The 18,005-nt window shown below is 39.8% G+C and overlaps 1 protein-coding gene across 13 annotated transcripts in view; it reads left to right on the top strand.

Annotated features, from left to right (window-relative positions):
• Positions 1-18,005, top strand: part of ABCC9 (ATP binding cassette subfamily C member 9) — a 72,398-nt gene that overhangs the window by 5,765 nt on the left and 48,628 nt on the right. For 8 of the 13 annotated variants that reach the window (XM_018918571.3, XM_018918578.3, XM_018918572.3 and 5 more), the window contains 8 exons: positions 3,406-3,509; positions 5,022-5,187; positions 7,992-8,133; positions 8,491-8,612; positions 9,503-9,669; positions 10,333-10,575; positions 14,592-14,786; positions 17,290-17,454. In XM_018918571.3, the coding sequence (XP_018774116.1) occupies positions 5,043-5,187; positions 7,992-8,133; positions 8,491-8,612; positions 9,503-9,669; positions 10,333-10,575; positions 14,592-14,786; positions 17,290-17,454 (1,179 nt within the window). In that variant the 5' untranslated portion in view covers positions 3,406-3,509; positions 5,022-5,042. Of the gene's footprint in view, positions 1-3,405; positions 3,524-5,021; positions 5,188-7,991; positions 8,134-8,490; positions 8,613-9,502; positions 9,670-10,332; positions 10,576-14,591; positions 14,787-17,289; positions 17,455-18,005 lie in introns of all 13 variants that reach the window. The other 5 variants (XM_018918573.3, XM_018918575.3, XM_050988047.1 and 2 more) reach the window with 3 other exon arrangements.

Raw genomic sequence — 18,005 nt, forward strand, 5'->3', positions numbered from 1 at the left:
AGCAAGGCGGGCAGACTGCAGAGGGGGATTAACCTATCTGGCTTTGCTGCTTAATTCACCTGTGTACCCTTCCAGGCAGTGCTGTTTCCAGTGTTCCCAAGGAAGGGTCCTGGCAGCTGTAGGAGGGAAGCTGCTGCCCTGGAATGCATTGAGTTGGAGTATTAAAGGCTTTAATCTCTTCCATCCCTCTTACAACAGAAATCTCTTCAAATTTCTCCTGTGGCTCTGCAGCCCAGTTTTACCTCTTTGATCTCTCCCCACCTACTTACTGCAGCCTAAAAAGTCTGCCTCCTCATCTTTGGGAAGGAGAAAATCACCTTTGACCACAGGGTGGGAAAACTTGAGTGAGCTCTGTATTGTGATTTGCTTAGGTCTAATTCAAAGACCTTCAGCACTGCAGGTTTTGCTGGTTTGTGTGGTTAACATTCTGCCATTTTTTGGGTGGGAAATGCAGAATAAGTACTCAGTGTATTTAGTACTTGCATAAAGCTCAGCATGGAGAGAAATAAACAGCACTTCCTCACATGGGCAAGATATCTCTTTTTCCCTCTCTACAGATGTCGTTCTGACTGAATCCCAGGATTTGCTAACTATTGAGTAAAAGCCAAGGGAAGAATAGTTTAATAGTTTAATTTTTATTCAGGGAACCAAACTTGATCAGTGGTCAGTCATAAAAGTGTTCCATCTTCCTTTCCTGATGCAGTTTTCAATGAGTTACAACAGTAAGCACAACTGCAATTCTTCAGTTCTTCATGTTTTGGCTTTATTTTGTGGTTTGCTTTTTAATTTTAATTTATTGTTCTTAATTTTCACATTTTCAATTCATTTCATGAAATCTTACAGTTGTACAGAACGAAGGGAATGGTGCCTTTTCACTCTTTCACTGGGTAACTGCAATCAATATCTTCAAACTGTCTTAATTTCCAGGCTCAGTTTTTTGAGTGAAAGCTTTCAAAACTAGGACTCATTAAAAGTCAGTGTAGCTGAGACCTTTTAAAACTCTTTAAAATTCTTATCATTATTAAAGATCTCTTTAACTTGCAATACTGAAATGCTGTTTAAAAGTGCAACTTTGACTCTTTAATTAGTCTGAAGCTAACTCTGTTTGCAGCCCTAAAAATGTGTCCTTCTGTAGCTACACTGAACTTTCCAAGCCTGGGATCTGAGCATGGGCACAAGAAACTTTGCCATTATATTATCAAATTTTTGTTTGAAAAATACTGAAGGCTGCACTGTTTTCTTGGATGAGAGGTTGCATCTGAAAACTTGTCATGCTCCAACTCCTGTTATTTTTAGTGGAGCTGCAAAAGCATTGTTGAAAAATACCCTGTACTGTCTAGAGAAATCAAGGATTTGTTCTTCTGCCTTAGGGGCTTTCTTTCTGTCCTTCTTTGGAGAAGAACACAGCTTGCTAAACTTTGAGGATAATAGAAATGAGCTTCTGGAAGCATGCCCTGATGCTACAGAAAGCAATGGCTAATTTCAGCTTCAAACCAAAGGGCATTGACTGTAAATGCAAAGTATCCTCCCTTTGATATCAGCAAAACTTCATCCAGTATATTTCCCTTATCTAGGAAACTTGAGCCAAGAAGCAGGAACTACATTGCATGCTTTATTCCAGGGGGTGATGATTCTGTGCATGTTTCCACCCCCAGAGTCTCCTCTGTATCTAAGTTTTCCAAAAAAATAGAGCAAGGTCCAGTGGTTTGAGTCACAAAACTGTGGAGGGTGTGTTTGATCTGCCTTCTGAACCAGAAATGGATGGGTAGGGAAGGATGGAGTTGTTCCTGTCTCCCACAAAGCACACTGGAGATGACATTATTTCTCAGAGCTCTAAGGTAGTGCAGGGTGTTTTCATACACCATTCTTGAAGATGCAGAGAACTGCCAGCAGCAGGTGTTATTTATGCAATTTAGAACATGCCAACAGATGCAGAATATGAGTCCTCCACTTCCAGCCACAGATTGTTCCTAGCATACTAGAAATGGAACAATGGGTGGAAGTAAGGAGGGAAAGGAGGAAGGAAGGATCACTGGGCTATTAATGCTTCCACAGTTCTTATGTCCTCTATTCCCTATCAAGTGTCAAACTGTACTGGATGTGTGTCCTGAGCTGAGTGCTGCTAAACAGGGAAGTTGTACATTTCATGATTTAGCATTTTATGAGGCCAAAGCTGCATTGGGGCAGCACAGCATCACAACACTGATCAGAATATTTTCATAGGTTTTAAGCCTGTGGAAGTTTAGTGAACATGGTCACTGGATAAACTGATTCATTATGAGGTTTTCTGATAAAAATCTTAGGAATTTAGTGTCAATTACCCTATCTCATTTCATTTGCCATGTAATTTTTTTTTATTTTCTGGGAATTTTTACAAACTAACCACCCTAGGCTTGATTTTCTCTCTCTTTTTAAGAGAAGGCAATTAAATTCTACTTCTCTTTTAATGAACAGAAGTATTGTGAATAGACTGCCCTTACCTTCTCTTGAAAAAGATCACCATTATGATGGGCACTTCTCTAGATATCAGAATTAATTAATAAGACCAGATTCTTTTCTCAGCCCTGGCAATGTGAAAAAGACAATTGGTTTTAAGAGTGTTACTGGATGCTCCATACAATACTGTTTGTGATACTCCATCACGAAACTAGGCCCAGCACAAATTCTTGTGAAGATTCAGATGTGATTCTTCAAAGATGCATCTTGCATGAGGGCTTTTAGTAATGGTTGCTTGAGGTGTGATACGAAACCTCTGCAAACTGATGGTGGTCTCCATTTAGGAGAAAACACTCTTCCTGCAGTTAATAGTCCTTCACTTGAACATTTGCTGCCTCTATTCTATTTCCCTTCCAGGAAAATGGGAAAAAAACAACAGTTCCCTTAGCTTCCCTTGAATGTGGTTTTCATCCTTTCTCCCAGACTGGATTTTGACTAGAAGCCAAAAGCTACACAGGGAGTTAATGATTCAGTGTTCATCTGAACCCAGGATTCTCCTGCCTTTCAGTACCACTCCAACCACTAGACCACAACAGCATCTTATGCTGCCTCAGAAGAGAGTCATCCTTGTGGGAAAGGGAGGAAAATTCCCAGCAGAACTCCCTTGGACTTCTGACCTTCGATAAAAATGAGGAAACAGCACTTCTGATTTTCATGAGATTACCATTATCATTATGTTTCCTTTAAAAAAGACATGTCAAGCTTTCACAAATTAAACCCAAACAACCTCTGTGTATTTTTTTTTAAGTTCCTTATTTGTTTTGCTAATAACTCCTTGATATATTCAGACAGATCCCACATTAACAGAATGTTTATTTTTTGTTACTAGCCTTATGCATTTATGAATGTATTTTGCTATAAAAATAAAATGATAGAATGATAGTGGTCATATCACTCTATTCATTATAGAGAATGGGCCAAAATCTCCATCAAATTGTGTTACAGCACATGGACTGTTAGCAGATGGTGCTTGCTGAAGTTTGAGTCAGTTGACCCTCAGCTTTTGCCTCACAGTGAGTACCTGAATGTGAGTTATGCTTAACTTCTGGTAAATCTCAGCCATAAACTGCAGATATATTTGGGAAAGGGAGCGCATTTATCACACTCCTTTCAAAGAAACTCCTCTTCTCTGATGTGTTTTGATATGGGTTGTGATTTTCAGATCCAAACTGAAACTTAAAAGCTAACAGGCGAGTTTAGCAGAGGTTCAAAATGCTTATTTGAATTCTATATTTTTGTGAAGATCTGCATGTTTGTTCTGTCTCTAAGGGACTATCCGTGTAGTTTATGCTTACCTTGTTATGATTACCTTGTTTAAACAACTTACAGAACTAATAATTCTATGAGGAAAGAAGAAAATATTTTTCTCCCTATTCCACTGACATTTTTTTTGGTTTTAAACTGCATTTATACATTTTCTGCATCCCTATCTTGTTCTGATTCTGCAAAACCTATTAATACCAACATTATTGCAGACAGATGCTTTGCTGAATTAAATACATTCCTTCTATTATGCATGTAAAATTTGAGAAAGGGTGTGGATAAATGAGTTTCCACAACTTACTCTACAGTACTGTATTGCTCTGTCTCTGGCAAAGTCTCAGGCAAAGAAATGAGGAAGGAAAGACTTTGTCTGCAGTCTGTTTCATCTTCTTGTAAAGAAGACTGAAAAAATAAATGATGCAAAGGTTGATTTAAGCTAGAACCTGGCCATAACTCTGGGTCACTCTATGGCCCATGCTCTGCAAGCACAAACACAGGAGCTTATCATGGTGTACAAAGATAATCTCACAAGAAGTCATGGAAGTCAGAGACTGCTAGGATGAGTCTAAGCACATGTTTAAGGGTTTTCAGGATCAAATATAAATGCTGATTTACTGCCTAGGCAATCTTCAGTGCCACCTACTTTGGTTAAGATTTTCTCATTTTTCTAATGTAATGTCTCCTGTGTGTGGCCATTGTTCTATGTGACAACAAAGAAATACAAAATATTAGTGAGTGCAAAGCTGCCAGATCACAAATACCAAAGGTTCAGAGCTTGCATTGGGAATGCCATGCAACAAATTGTTGGAGATGTTGCACAATCTTGGCTCACCAAAGAAACAGCAACACACATGTCAACTTATGTCCATTTGGGTTTTGTTATGAGAAACGGAAATACTTGTTTTTCAAATCTTCTACTTTTGTTCTTTATATTTTCACAGAGCTATTGCAGCATAGTGTTTGTGCCTATACCGAACACTAGAAGTTATAGCATAATGTATACAAAAACAGCACTTAAATAATGAATGGAGCTAAATATAAACAATATTATCAAAATATAAACAATACTAATGTCATATAAACACAGCATTCTAATGTACTTATATTTGACATTGCCCAAAATAATTTTCAAAATACAATTGTGTTATTCTCTGTGGATTCTTTAGTGTGCTCCTTCCCTTTCTCTTTATTATATTTAATTTTGCTTTAGCCAAAGGGAATGCTGGCACTCTTGGTAGTCAACATTTCTCTCATTTCTGCAGTAGCCAGACCCTCTGGAAGAGATGAGACTCGCGTTTTGTGGTAACGACAATGCCTCAGCCTACAACATCAGTGCTGGTGTCCTCAGGAATGTCTGCTTTGTGGATGCCCTCAACTTGGTCCCTCATGTCTTCCTGCTATTTATCACCTTCCCAATTTTGTTCATTGGTGAGTTATTCCATGGAGCTCTGCCATCCCACAAACACTTGAGCATGTGTTTATACTCAGTCATGTTTGCATGGGCTTGGTGGAACCATTGGATGCTTTATATTTATGAATTCTGAAAAAAAGAAGAGGAAGAATGGCTTTGCCCAGAGGATGTGAGGTCAACCCTCTGAAATGTAAGGATTTCAGATATAAATCTGAACTAATCAGCATGAAGAGATGTATGAGAACCAGAGAGATCCAAATTTGCTGTGAAACTTCTCTCTGCAGAAGTTTTCTTCAGATTTGAAATTGGCAACCTTTTTTACTATTAGATATTAGAAGTCTTAGTGAGTCTGAATTTTCTTGAAGTTACATGAATTACAGAGACTATCCAAAATGTTCACATTGGATCTAAGGCTAGGACAGGTGTAGGAAATATTTAATATAGAACAATTGCTTCTTTTGCCAACATTTGTAAACAAAAGTAGAGGAATAGAGATTTTTTTCCCCAACAGAAATAAAAAATAAGAAATTATAAATCCCTCTTGAGGAATGTAGGACAGTGGAGGGGCTCTATCTCACATAGTCTTGTAAAAAACCCCGTCTAAGCTAGTACCCTAATGATATTTTTTTTTTCTACAGTTGCCTTTTTATCCCAGTTAATTTGCAGTGGTGAAATAAATACAATTTAATACTTTTCCAGAGAAGTCAAACAGTGGTATCCTAACTGATCATAGGAGATTACGAGACTTGAATAACCATCAAAAGTATTAGTGAAAATAAATATTCTCCTGACAGCTGCGTGAGAAATGCCATGTCAGTCCTTCCATGTTACTTTCCTGGTGTTGCATGTGTAGGTGGTAATGCATTTCTTCCACAAGGAAGATTTGAATTTGGGACTGTATTTGGACATAATATTTAAGGGCTTTCATCAAGCAAAAAGACTCCAAAGTGGTTGAATAAAATGCTACAGGAACCTGTCGGCTAAGACACTCTGTGACATGAGCCATTGACTAAAATGAATTAAATAATTAAGCAAGAGAATAAGAAAAAATTCTGACAAATTATGAAGATTAGAAAGAAACCCCAGGGTTATGGAAACTCTTTCCAACAGTGCTGGATTTTTACCTCAGTGCTGTCTCTTCCTTTGAGGTGAGATGCAGGTCATCCTTGAAGCACAGGGCTTTGTGCAGAAGTGTTTGATGGAAGTACAATGCAAGGTCTGAGGGCAAAGCTAATATTTTAGAACACTCTAACATTAAGTACTGCTTCAATTTTTTTAGAGGTATTAGCCAAATTATTTTGAAATAGTATTGCAGCCACTGAAAAATCCCTCTATTTCATAACAACATTAGGAAAAAATATAGTATTTTAAATTGTATGCTATTTATGTAAGTATGTAATTCTTTGTTTTCTATTTTGTATGCTAATTATCAGTACAAATAGTTGTTGAACAGAGCATTAAAAGCCAACTGGAGTCCATGGTATAGACTGACTCCAAACCAGAAATGTGGTGATAAACTGTGTTTGTGCAGATGTGTGGGCAAAGAAAAAGTAAAAAGCATCTTGAGAGAGACAAAGACAGGAGCAAGGTCAAAGAAAACCACATTAGATTAGGAACGTATTAGAGAACTATAGAAAATGCCTGAGATAGCTATGGGGAAGAGAGAATAATTTGTTCTTGCAGAATTTTGTGTTTTAACCATGGATGAAATGATGAAATGCTTACAGTTTCCAAGAATGAATACACTTAGTTTTTACACTTAGGTTTTGGTTTATGTGTTCCTGAGTCACCTGATGAGCCTCCAAGCACGATTAGGCGCTGCACCCTTGTGCAGCAAAAGCACATCCTGGATTTTAAACTGAGTTAGTTTTGTTTCCTTTTGTTCGGTTTCTTTACTTCCCCAGAATGTGCTGTTGTTGGGATTCTCTACAGGCTTTGGGAAGCCTGTCAGGGAATTCCAGGAGCTGCTTTACAGTAAGAGGGACTTTTGAGCCCACAGACTCAGGACAGCCCTGTACCCGTGCGGGAAGAGACAGAGGCCGAGGCTCGCCACACAAGAGGCCAGCCTGTGGCCAGGCCCCAGCTTGCCCAGCCCTGCCACCTCCCTCAGATCCTCTGTGTCCCACCTCTTGCTGGGTTGCTGCCCCAGAGAGGATCTTGTCTGGAAAGGGCAGGTGACATCTGAGGTGATGACAGGTAAATAGGCTTGAAGTTGAATCTGTTGATTAATTTGAGTCCTGGCACTGTTGGGAGCTCTGAGGGGCCAGCAATGGAGAGGCCTGGGAGGCTGAGCTGCACCTGAGGGAGATAAGCTGTGAAATCACTGCTCAGTCTCCGTTCAGACTGTACGACCAACCAGGCCTGAAGCAGATAATAAATATTACTTGTTTCAGGTAAATGCATCTCTTTGAGGCCACATTTGAGGATGCAACTTTTGTATCAGCTGGAAGTTTTTCCCGCTCTTTCTGTGACTGTGAAAGACATGAGGACGCCATCACTTCAGCTCTGTCAGCCCCTGTTGTCTGAGGGTGACACTTGGGGTGGTTTCTTTTCTTGTTGTTTTCTTATAATTTTTCTTGGCCAGGAAGGACTTTTCTTTGATTGCAATGTGGAAAAAGTGCTGTCCCATTGTCTTCAGGGTTTTATTTAAATTATGGGGCAACTAAGACACTCCTTGGTCATCTTTTTAGTAACAACAGCCCTGTAGCCTGTAGGGGGTTTGTACTGATTGCATGTAAGTGTGGCCAAGAAAACTGATAAGCAGATCAGTCTCTGACTTGCTGTGAGATAACCTTTCTCTTTCTTTGCTATCATTTCCCAGGCTGGGGAAGCCAGAGCTCCAAAGTGCAGATTCACCACAATACCTGGCTGCACTTCCCTGGGCACAACTTGCGGTGGATCCTGACGTTCACCCTGCTGTTTGTGCATGTGTGTGAAATAGCAGAGGGGATTGTTTCTGACACGTAAGTGGCAGAGTTTGGTGGATAGCCATGCTAATTGCATTTGTTAAGGAACAAGAGTTAATGTCTGATGGGCTGGCTAGTAAGGAGGTTTTCCCCAAAAAAGTTTGTAAAATCTTTTCATGAGCTGTCCAGGTTTTAATGGGATGAAGATGAAGCCGTTGTTAGCATTTATTCTTCTCTCAAGCTATAATGGCAAGGAAATATTGATCAAAGTTTAGCACTCATGAGGACAAAAATCTTTTTGTCTCTAGGAAATTCATGTTTTTCCTCTTCAACAGTTTAGCAGAACACCAGTGGTTTCACACTATGGTGAAAAAAAGGCACCAAATTCACTATTTATACCATATTTATTTTCAGACAAATGAAATCTCGCCACCTGCATCTCTTTCTACCAGCTATAATGGGATTTGTGGCTGCCACTGTATCCATAGTCTATTACCATAATATTGAAACATCCAACTTTCCAAAGTTACTGCTGGGTAAGTCTGATATTTATGTGTTCTTACAAATCCCAATATTTTAGCCAAACTCACCTTGTGTAGGTTGAGGAGGATGGTGGAATGTGTGAGAATATTAAAACAGAGAGGAATAACTCTTTGCTCTTGCAACTGGTAGTATCATAGGAGTTATTGCACCTTTCATAAGGTACGCACTGAAAACCACTTTTAAAATTATTACAAAAGAGAAAGCCTTGCATGCCTCTGTCATTTCTATCACGAGCTTTTAGGTAATTTTTAACACTGGTGATAATTATGAGGAAAAACTTGTCTGCATTCAAAAGGCTGTTTCAAAAGGCCACTTTGAATAATGATCCGACCACAAACTCCTGTGCAGATGCTGTTCTTTCTCAACATCTTTTGCAGCTGATTCTGAGATTATTCCATCTGCTCTCTCAGTCAGGAGATGGTCAGACCAGACGTGGCAGAATAATGTTCCATACAAGTATATTGTCCAAATTGCCTGTAACTCAACCTCCTGAACAAGGCCCTGACAGATACCAGCCAGGATGCAGGCTAACCATAAATTCCATAAACTCTTTTTCAAAATGAGCACATTTCCATATTCTCACTTGGGATGCACCCTGCTTTTTCTAAGAGGCAATATGACTTTTGTCAAGTTGTGTGCCTTTTCCTTCACTATAAGAACAAAGTTCCCCTTCAGATTAAGTCCTCCTCAGTGGACTTTCGTACCTGTGTGATGATCTGCCATAGGATCTGTTTGAAGGGTTGTGGCCCAGGAAAGAAAACAGTGGCTGGTGACATAGAGAATCACTGTGCCTGCACCATATCAAGCCATGGAAGCTAAAACGCTGTAGTTACACTTACTTATTAATTTATTTTTAAATTATGCACATGCATCTGTTTTACAGCCCTCTTCCTTTACTGGATAATGGCCTTTGTCACCAAAACCGTCAAGCTTGTCAGATACTGCCAGGACGGGGTGCCTTTTTCTCAGCTGCGTTTCTGCATCACTGGAATCATGGTCATCCTCTATGGGCTGCTGATGGCTGTGGAGATCAATGTCATCCGAGTCAGGGTATGTGCCTTCTTCCTCAGGATCTAGAAGACTATCAGTGGCATCATGGGGGTGAAGGTGGCTCCTTAGTCCCAGGAATTCTGGCTTGTGTCAAGTTTAGGCCCAAGTTTAACTTAGCCATGAAGGTTTGTTTAATTCCGTGGATATCAGTGGTGATTTAAATCTCTTTAAAATTATGATGTATCCCCTGGGCTTGGTGTGTGTGCATGCCTGTGTGCATCTAGCCACACAAAGCGCACACATATTTGTGTAGATAGATGCATATTTGTGCACATGAGGAGGATATAGGTGGATGCAATCTGTAAAATATGTGCTGTGTTAGTGCTAATGAACTATTTATGTAGTGAATCTTTAAGTTAGCATATGTTCTTACCCATGATAATTTAAAATAAAATTATTTCCCAATAATTCATTGTTACTGTTGTTCAGCTTGAGACATGTGGTACTGATAGGGTTCAGAACAGTATCCACATCCCATGCTGCTCAATTGTTTGCCAGTTATCTGTCAAAATGGAAACACTCCTATTTACACGCAAATTCCACATATAATTACCTTTAAAAGCAAATTTGAGCCCGTGGTTGTCTTACACAGAGTTTTTACTAAAAAATTACTATCAATAAGATAATTTCTGAGCCCATGTTTGTTTGTTTTCTCCTCTGCAGAGGTACGTGTTTTTCATGAACCCTCAGAAAGTAAAGCCTCCAGAAGATCTGCAGGATCTGGGGGTGAGGTTCCTGCAGCCATTTGTCAATTTGCTCTCAAAGGCAACTTATTGGTGGATGAACACTCTCATTATTTCTGCTCACAAGAAACCTGTGGACCTGAAGGCCATTGGGAAGCTCCCAATTGCAATGAGAGCACTGACAAATTATGTCTGTCTCAAAGAAGCCTATGAGGAACAAAAGGTAATAACAGGTGTTCATATTACTGTTTGGCCTTAGAAAGCCAAAGTGTCACTTTGAATTTCTTCAGTTTCATGAAATCCTCGTTTTAGGAATTTTTAACTCAGGACTGTTTGTTCCAAGGTGAAACATTGCTGTAGGAAGTTCCAATCCAATAGTTACTGTTTGGTTTTAAGTGAATTTATAACAGGACAGAGTTGCCAAACTAAGTGCAACTGGAAACTAAAACCACAACAGACTGATCACTTGCTAGATTTTAACAGTGAAAGATTTGTTTAAATCTTATCTACTTCTGAAACTGAGAGACATTCGGTCCATAGTTTTAGCTGGAAACACTCATCTTCACCTTTTTTTTCTCCAGACAGAAAAATAGCCAAAACCACACATCAAGAATAGCCAAAATTGGTGTCTTAGCAGTGTTTAGTCACCAATCCCAGACACAGAACCATACAGGCTTCAATGAAGAAAATTAACTCCATCTCAGCCAGACTCAGTACAGAAAGCATGGTTGGGAAAGCTCACTGGGTAGGGCAGGATTTTCCAGGGAGACCTCTGGATGCATTTAGGCAGCTCTTTTCTCCCAGCAGCTAATGGAGCTGCAGGCTCCTTTCTGTGCCTTCTGAGATGAAACAATTATCAGTACAATTGTTTATATCTTAATAGATATAGGTTGCTTCTCTTTCTTTCTGCAGTTGAGGATTACAGAAACTAGAGATCAATATCCTGCTGCTTAAGGCAGAAAGCTACTGAGTTTTTGGAACTGAGCTTTACACAGCAGCCTAGGAGAGGTACATCCTTTAGACCTGATTCTTAAGATACCTAAACCCTTAAAGAGGCAAAAGACAAATATGCACTTCTGTGGACCAAGGACCTGAGTCTGTGCCATTCTTGACGGACACAACAGCTGGGTGCCAGCATTTGTCTGTAGCTTGTTCACATCTGCAGGTACTGTCTGTGCCTGCACAAAAATGCAGTTCAGATGCCAAAAGGCAAGGTAAATGTGCATTTCTCATGTGCATGAGCACAAACTTTCAGTGTGTAGCTTCCCTCAGTGCATATCGTGCACATTATAGACACTTGCATAAATGTTACGTTGCAGTTACACTCACCTAGATTTCTGATACTGCCTTACATCAGATATTATGTGTTCTGTAGTTGTTTAAGGCCTTGAGGCTACCACAGTCTCTAGCACATTTGTGCTACTATTCAAAAACAGGCTGCAACCCTGAAGTAAACTGGTATTTTATAGATAAAGTTAAAATAAACCAAATGGCTAAAGCAAATCCAAGGAGCCAGGCAGTGGGACTCTCTGCAGTTCATTCCTGTGGAGAATGCATTGGCTTGTACCTGGGTGGGCCAGAAAATGGCCACAGAATTAGGAAAATTCTTCAGACTGGAGTGTGGTCTGCAGTCTGGAGGAGGTAATATGCCACTGTCTCTGCTGCCAAGTGTATATTTTACACTAATCTCCTGCTGGTGAGGGGAGCCCCACAGGCTCCTCTGAATTAAGTGGGGTTACCCCAGCCTGTGCCTGCAGATAGCTGATCTCAGCTGTGCTCCATGGCCTTCCAGAGAGAAAACTCCTGTTCCTTCCCAAACCTTTCTTCTCACACCTTAATGAAAGATGCTGAACTGCCTTTGAGATAGCTCACATGACATTGTCTTGCTATCTCTTCTGCATGCTATGAAAATGGAAATAATAGTATCAATTCTCACATAATTCCATTTACATCCCTTGCCTCCCCCCCCCCAAAAAAAAAAAAAAGAGATCCTGCTTCTGTTGTTTCTTGGCTTTTGTTTCTCTTTCTGTTGAAGCAGGCTAGATGTTTCACACAACATGTCAGTGCATCGTATATCACATATCCAAAAATAGATTTAGCACACTGATATTACATTTAGTTTACCCCACTAGCCTGAATACTGTATAATTTGTCCTGATGGTCAAGAGAAACCTATTCTTCTGGGCAGTTAATAGAAAAATCAATTTTTAAAGTCAAGGACCATTAGTTTCCTATGGTTGCTATTCATGTGCCACTATGATTCTTAACTATTAGGGCCAAGAAAAGGAGGAATGAAATTGTGTTAACTATCAAACACAGGGACAGGGCATTGCCCTTCAGTGCCAGGCTTATACTGCCAGCTCCAAAACAATGGGAACAGTCAGATTTCCATATTTACTGAGGCAAACCTTACAGGTGACTTGATTTATCACAAAGCACTGTCTCACTGCCCTTTATCCCAACCGTGGAGTACCCAAGGTAGAGGAAATTACAGGAATTTGAAAGGAAGCTGACAGAGACAAGGAAAACCAAATCAAGTGGCACAGCTGACAACAGCAGCCCAGACTGGATAATTAATACTGCAACATTCTATGCAAGCCTGTAATACTCAAGGACCATTCTGGAAAATAAATTATTACTAGAAAAAGGTCACATGCTTCAGCTAATATGAAGTCCTGATTAAAAAAAGAAGAAAAAATAGTGTTTAGCAATAAATTTGATAATTTAATAACATTTTTTTCCAATGAAAAGGAAACATTTCATGTAGTGATGGCTGATGTGTGAATTGCAGTAACAGTGAAAATGGCTATTAAATTGTTAGAGAAATAAGGACTAGCCATTGCTATTTATCAAATTTACTATTAATTGAATGCCCTGAACAATATAACAATTTTTTTTCCCAAAAGATGTCAGCCATTTACCTATTAAATTAGCTTAGCTCCTCTCAAGCTATTAAAGTTATTAATCATTTATTTGAGGATGGTGATTAATCCTTTTAGGGCACTCAGGCTCAAAACCCATTAGACCACAGATTCAGAGCCTTTTGTCTGGGCAACTCATGCGAGGCCCTTGTGCTCTTTCCCTCCTCAGAGGAAGCACTTTCCTTCTCACCCCTTTCAGAAATGGTAGCTCTAATTTGACCTGAAGGTGCTTATTTCTGCTTCCTAAGCTCCTTGGCACTGGCCTGGCCCAGTCTCTGGCAACCACCTGATCCATCTGCACATTTTTGACACCATGCATATAATCCATCTTACTGTGGAAATGGCATAAAAGGGAAAACTGAGAAAAGAGGTGCGGGGGGAAGACATGAAGCAGCCAGGCAGGTTACAGGCATGTTTGCTTTTTCTTTGGTGAACTTGTTGGGGCAGGGGGTGGTTGTTGCTTGGCTGTGCTTAAAATGTCTCTGTGAATGCTCGAGAGAGCTTGGCTTGGCTTGCAGCTTGCAGGCATCTGTGCTACTTGAGAAATGACAGATGCTTGTTTAAAGTGTCAAAAGCTGCTGCCTGAAGTGCAAGGAAGCATGCTGCAGAGCATGGCTCTGGTCAGTAAAACTCTTCCTTTGTTAAACTGAAAGGACCTCAGGGATATCAGAACCCTTCTGATTACACAAAGACATGTCTGCTGGTTGGTGTTTTAGCCAGGAGCTGTGATACTGTGTAAATTCACAGATCTGAAGGCCAAAAAGGACCCTTGGTTGATTTAATCTTACCTCCCATCCTGGTCTGCTGCTTTCTTTTTTTGTGCACAGTTATCATTGATTGGGTGAAGTGTGTAATCCTGGAATGGATCCAAGAGATGGAAAAAATTCCAGATAAATTAAATTAAATTATATTCTTGTAATTGTCATGTATTTTTCCTGAAACCAGAAGCCTTTACAGCTTGTGAAACCAGGATTACCCACGTGAGCAAAGGGCTGAAAGGTCAGACCTTTCCCTGAGCTCACGTGTGACAAGGGACAATGGCTGCCTGCCAGGATGATAACCTTTGCTTGCATTTCTGTGTTCACAGGTTGAGGAAAGTGGTGGGATATAGAGGTGAGAAACCACAGTTACCAAGGGGAGGCAGAATTGGAATTTGCTATGAAAAATGTCGGAAATCTGTCTATAATTACAGCAAATTTGCTGCCTCACCTGGTCTAAACCACCTTTCAGGAATCTTTTGGGCATCCAATAGGAATGATGCCATATAAAGCCTGGGAGGTTTCTCTTATTTCACTGGGTACCTGTTTCTGTTTTCCAGAAAAAGGTGGAGGACCATCCCAACCGGAGTCCCTCCATTTGGTTGGCCATGTACAGCGCTTTTGGAAGGCCAATCCTGCTCAGCAGCACTTTCCGCTACCTGGCCGACCTGCTGGGCTTTGCTGGGCCACTCTGCATTTCTGGCATTGTTCAGGGCTTCCAGAATACAACCAATAATACAAACACCACAGAAAAGGTAACCTGACAATGTGGATTGAAAGGCTCTGGTAGTAGTTTTAGAGTCAGATCAGGTATTTAAGACAGCTGGCTGCATGCTTTGATAGGTCTGTGGTCATCGCTGTGTTATTTCATTGCTTCTCTCAAGCAAATTGAATATTTCTGTTGTGAGAGACAGTCAAGTTATAAACCTGAGCAATGAGAGACTTGGGTAGGAGTGGAACATAGGTTGTGGATGCTCCCCCCAACTCCCCAGCTGTCTGTCTTGATGGAGTCATTCCAGCAGTTCTGGGAAAAAGGAACAATTTTTTCTGCTCCTCTTCAACTGTGCCTGTTTGTTTCAGGCAGAACACACACTGGTGGTACCTCAGTGATGCATCTAGCCTAGGAATTTTGCTTAATTCCTGTCCATTTGTCAGTTTATACTTTACTGACAGTTTTGACTTCTCTCAAATCTGTTTTTTATACTGGGAAGCTGACAGTAGCCAGTCTCTGTTTGTGGCTGATTGTATTGATTGCTGCTGTGATTAAATGTGTTGGCACATATTGAGAAATCAAAAGATATCCACTTTACTCAATGATGTTCTTGATACTAGAGATGCACAAGAGATGCCAGATCAGTGCTCATTTCAAGTTTCACTGAGACTGAACTTTCAGGGATCACATCTAAATGCTGAGCAAGCCTCTGATACAGAACATTTTCTATCGCAAGAAAAAGAATTTATGAATAACTAATGAAAAGATACAGGTAAAATTATTTTCCTGACAGCAGAGAAGAAATGACAAAAGACATTTTCCTGCATTTGTCTTGTAACACAGAAACATCTCCATACAGTTTTTGGAGTGTTTTGTCTCTGAATGAGCAGATAGGTATGTAATGGAACATCATTTTCCTCTCCAGATAAAGTATTTGACTATTGTAACTATCCATATATTTTATTCTTGGCTGCTCACTCCTGACATTAATTTTCTTGACTGATGGTCTCAATTTGGCTTGAGACTTTCTGGCACTGCTGGAGAATTTAATTGTACAGCTTATTAAGTAAAGCTTTTTATCATCCTTGAACCTGCGTATGCAGGATTTAAGCCACAGAGTTACAAGGCAAAGTGCATGTTTTTGTGCCTTCAAAAATGTTGGGGTTTTTTGCATGGTGAACAAACAAAGTATTTAAGCTTGAAAATAATTTATGGATCTCAGATTTAGGAGCCTGTACCTTCTCTGCTTCCTTTATCTTTTGTCCTCTTCAGTGTAGTGGCTTCAGTTATGGCTTTTTAAAGTTTTAATGAGCATTGCCTAAAGGGAAGATTGAAATAATTTGAGATCCTGAAAGCACTTGGCTTAGTGACAGTCACTGTTTCTCTTGGATACATTTCAGAATGCATGTGCCTTTAATTTATGGATTTTGATAAACTTTCTCTTGGTTGTTCTTGCTCTTAAACATTTCTCCTTTAAATTCTCTCTGATTCCAATTAATGTGAATACATTTAATTTTATGCTTATTCTGCCTTAATTCTTGAGAACTCTATACATTTAAAAAAGCTATCTACAAATGTTATTTTCTTAATTATATCCCCACTATGAAAACAAGGGGAAGTTAGATGCAGCAGAATATTAAAAGGGAAGTTTTCAAATATATTTATCTCACCATTCATCCACTTAAGCAACTCTTTTTTCAAGGAGTCTTGGGCAGATTGCTTTCTTATATTGCCCATACCTTTCCTCTCAGAATCAGGCTGGATATTTCAGTAGAACAGGCTTTTTCCTTCTCTTTTTACTTTTTCTTTTTTTTTTTTTTCCCCTGTAAGAATTCCAGTACATCCTGCTTCCAGCTGGGTCGGAAATACCAAAGGAACAGTCTTCCTTGGAGTATTTTGGTACATTTGTTTCCTTTTCTGCCTGGAACAGAGCAGAACAGTGAACACAAAAACTAGAAAATGAAAACAAAAGTCTTTAAACAAATTTTTTTTCTCTTCCATATTGAGTCATTTAAATTTAATTTTGTGTGGTATACTGCCATGTATAGTCTAATGTTATTCAGAATTTATGGCTATCATAGACGATACTTGTGGAAGGAATTGTTTCCATAATATGCAAATGCAACATAAATAACTTATCCCATATAATAAAAAATATTTTCTTGCAGCTTCTCTGTGGGGCAGGTGGAATGAACTTTAATTTCTACTGAGTAGAATTTCTATCCTGCAAATCACCACAATTTGATGGGGAAACTAAAGACAAGGCAGACATGGTGATCTTATTGTTCCTTTCCTGCTAAAACAAAATCATTTTAGAACTGCTAAAACATCTCAATCCTAAGCCTTTGGAGCGGGAGTGGAGTTTTAAATTTGTATCCAAACGATTTTGTTATAGAGGTCAGTGAGAAATCTGATTTCTATAACTTTCCCATAATACCAGTAAAATGTTTTATTCTAATGCAATAATTAAATTTGCTTGTTTCCAGCTTCTTGGGAATATACAATCCCTCCTCCCGCACTTGCATAATTTTTTCCATTCTTTTCAGGTGAGGGATCCATCAAACTCATACCTGTCATCGGAGGAATTCCTCAGGAATGTTTATGTCTTGGCAGTCCTTCTCTTCCTGGCTCTTATCCTGCAGAGAACATTCCTGCAGGCCTCCTACTATGTGACTACAGAGACTGGCATAAACCTCCGGGGTGCCTTACTGGTGAGCAAAGATCTGCCAGGAGATTCACTAGTAACAGCTCCAGCTTTATCCTTTCCTTTGTCTCATTCTTCATCTGAAGACTGAGCTTGAAATGATGGTTTCAGAGAAGATATGTGCTGTATTTTTATACAGAAAACTGGGCAACATAGTGCTGGCAAACTGCCGGCACCAGTTCCTTTTGCTGAAAACTAATCCTATCATTCTAACCTGTTGGAAGTTTAACACCCATAAAAACCCATGCATATGAAAACACATCTTTGCAGACAATGAGAGATAGATGATCAGCAGTGTCATTTTGGCTCTGCATCTGCTTTGTTCATTTGCTTATGAATTTGCTTCTGCTGAATGTGGACAGAGCCATCTGCAGAGTGTTCTTGTTTTATGGGAACACTGTGCATGCGTTGGGAGTAGTGACTCTGGATATTTATGCCCTTTAGCACAGAGCCCTGTGGGATGGGATGGGAGTGATTCATCTGCAGGGCTGTGTCTGTAACCCCAGTATCCCTTAACCCTCTGTGAGAGCCTTGTTTATGGACTGGAGCCAGCACAAC

Source organism: Serinus canaria, chromosome 1A, assembly GCF_022539315.1.
Source record: "Serinus canaria isolate serCan28SL12 chromosome 1A, serCan2020, whole genome shotgun sequence".
Lineage (NCBI taxonomy): Eukaryota > Metazoa > Chordata > Aves > Passeriformes > Fringillidae > Serinus > Serinus canaria.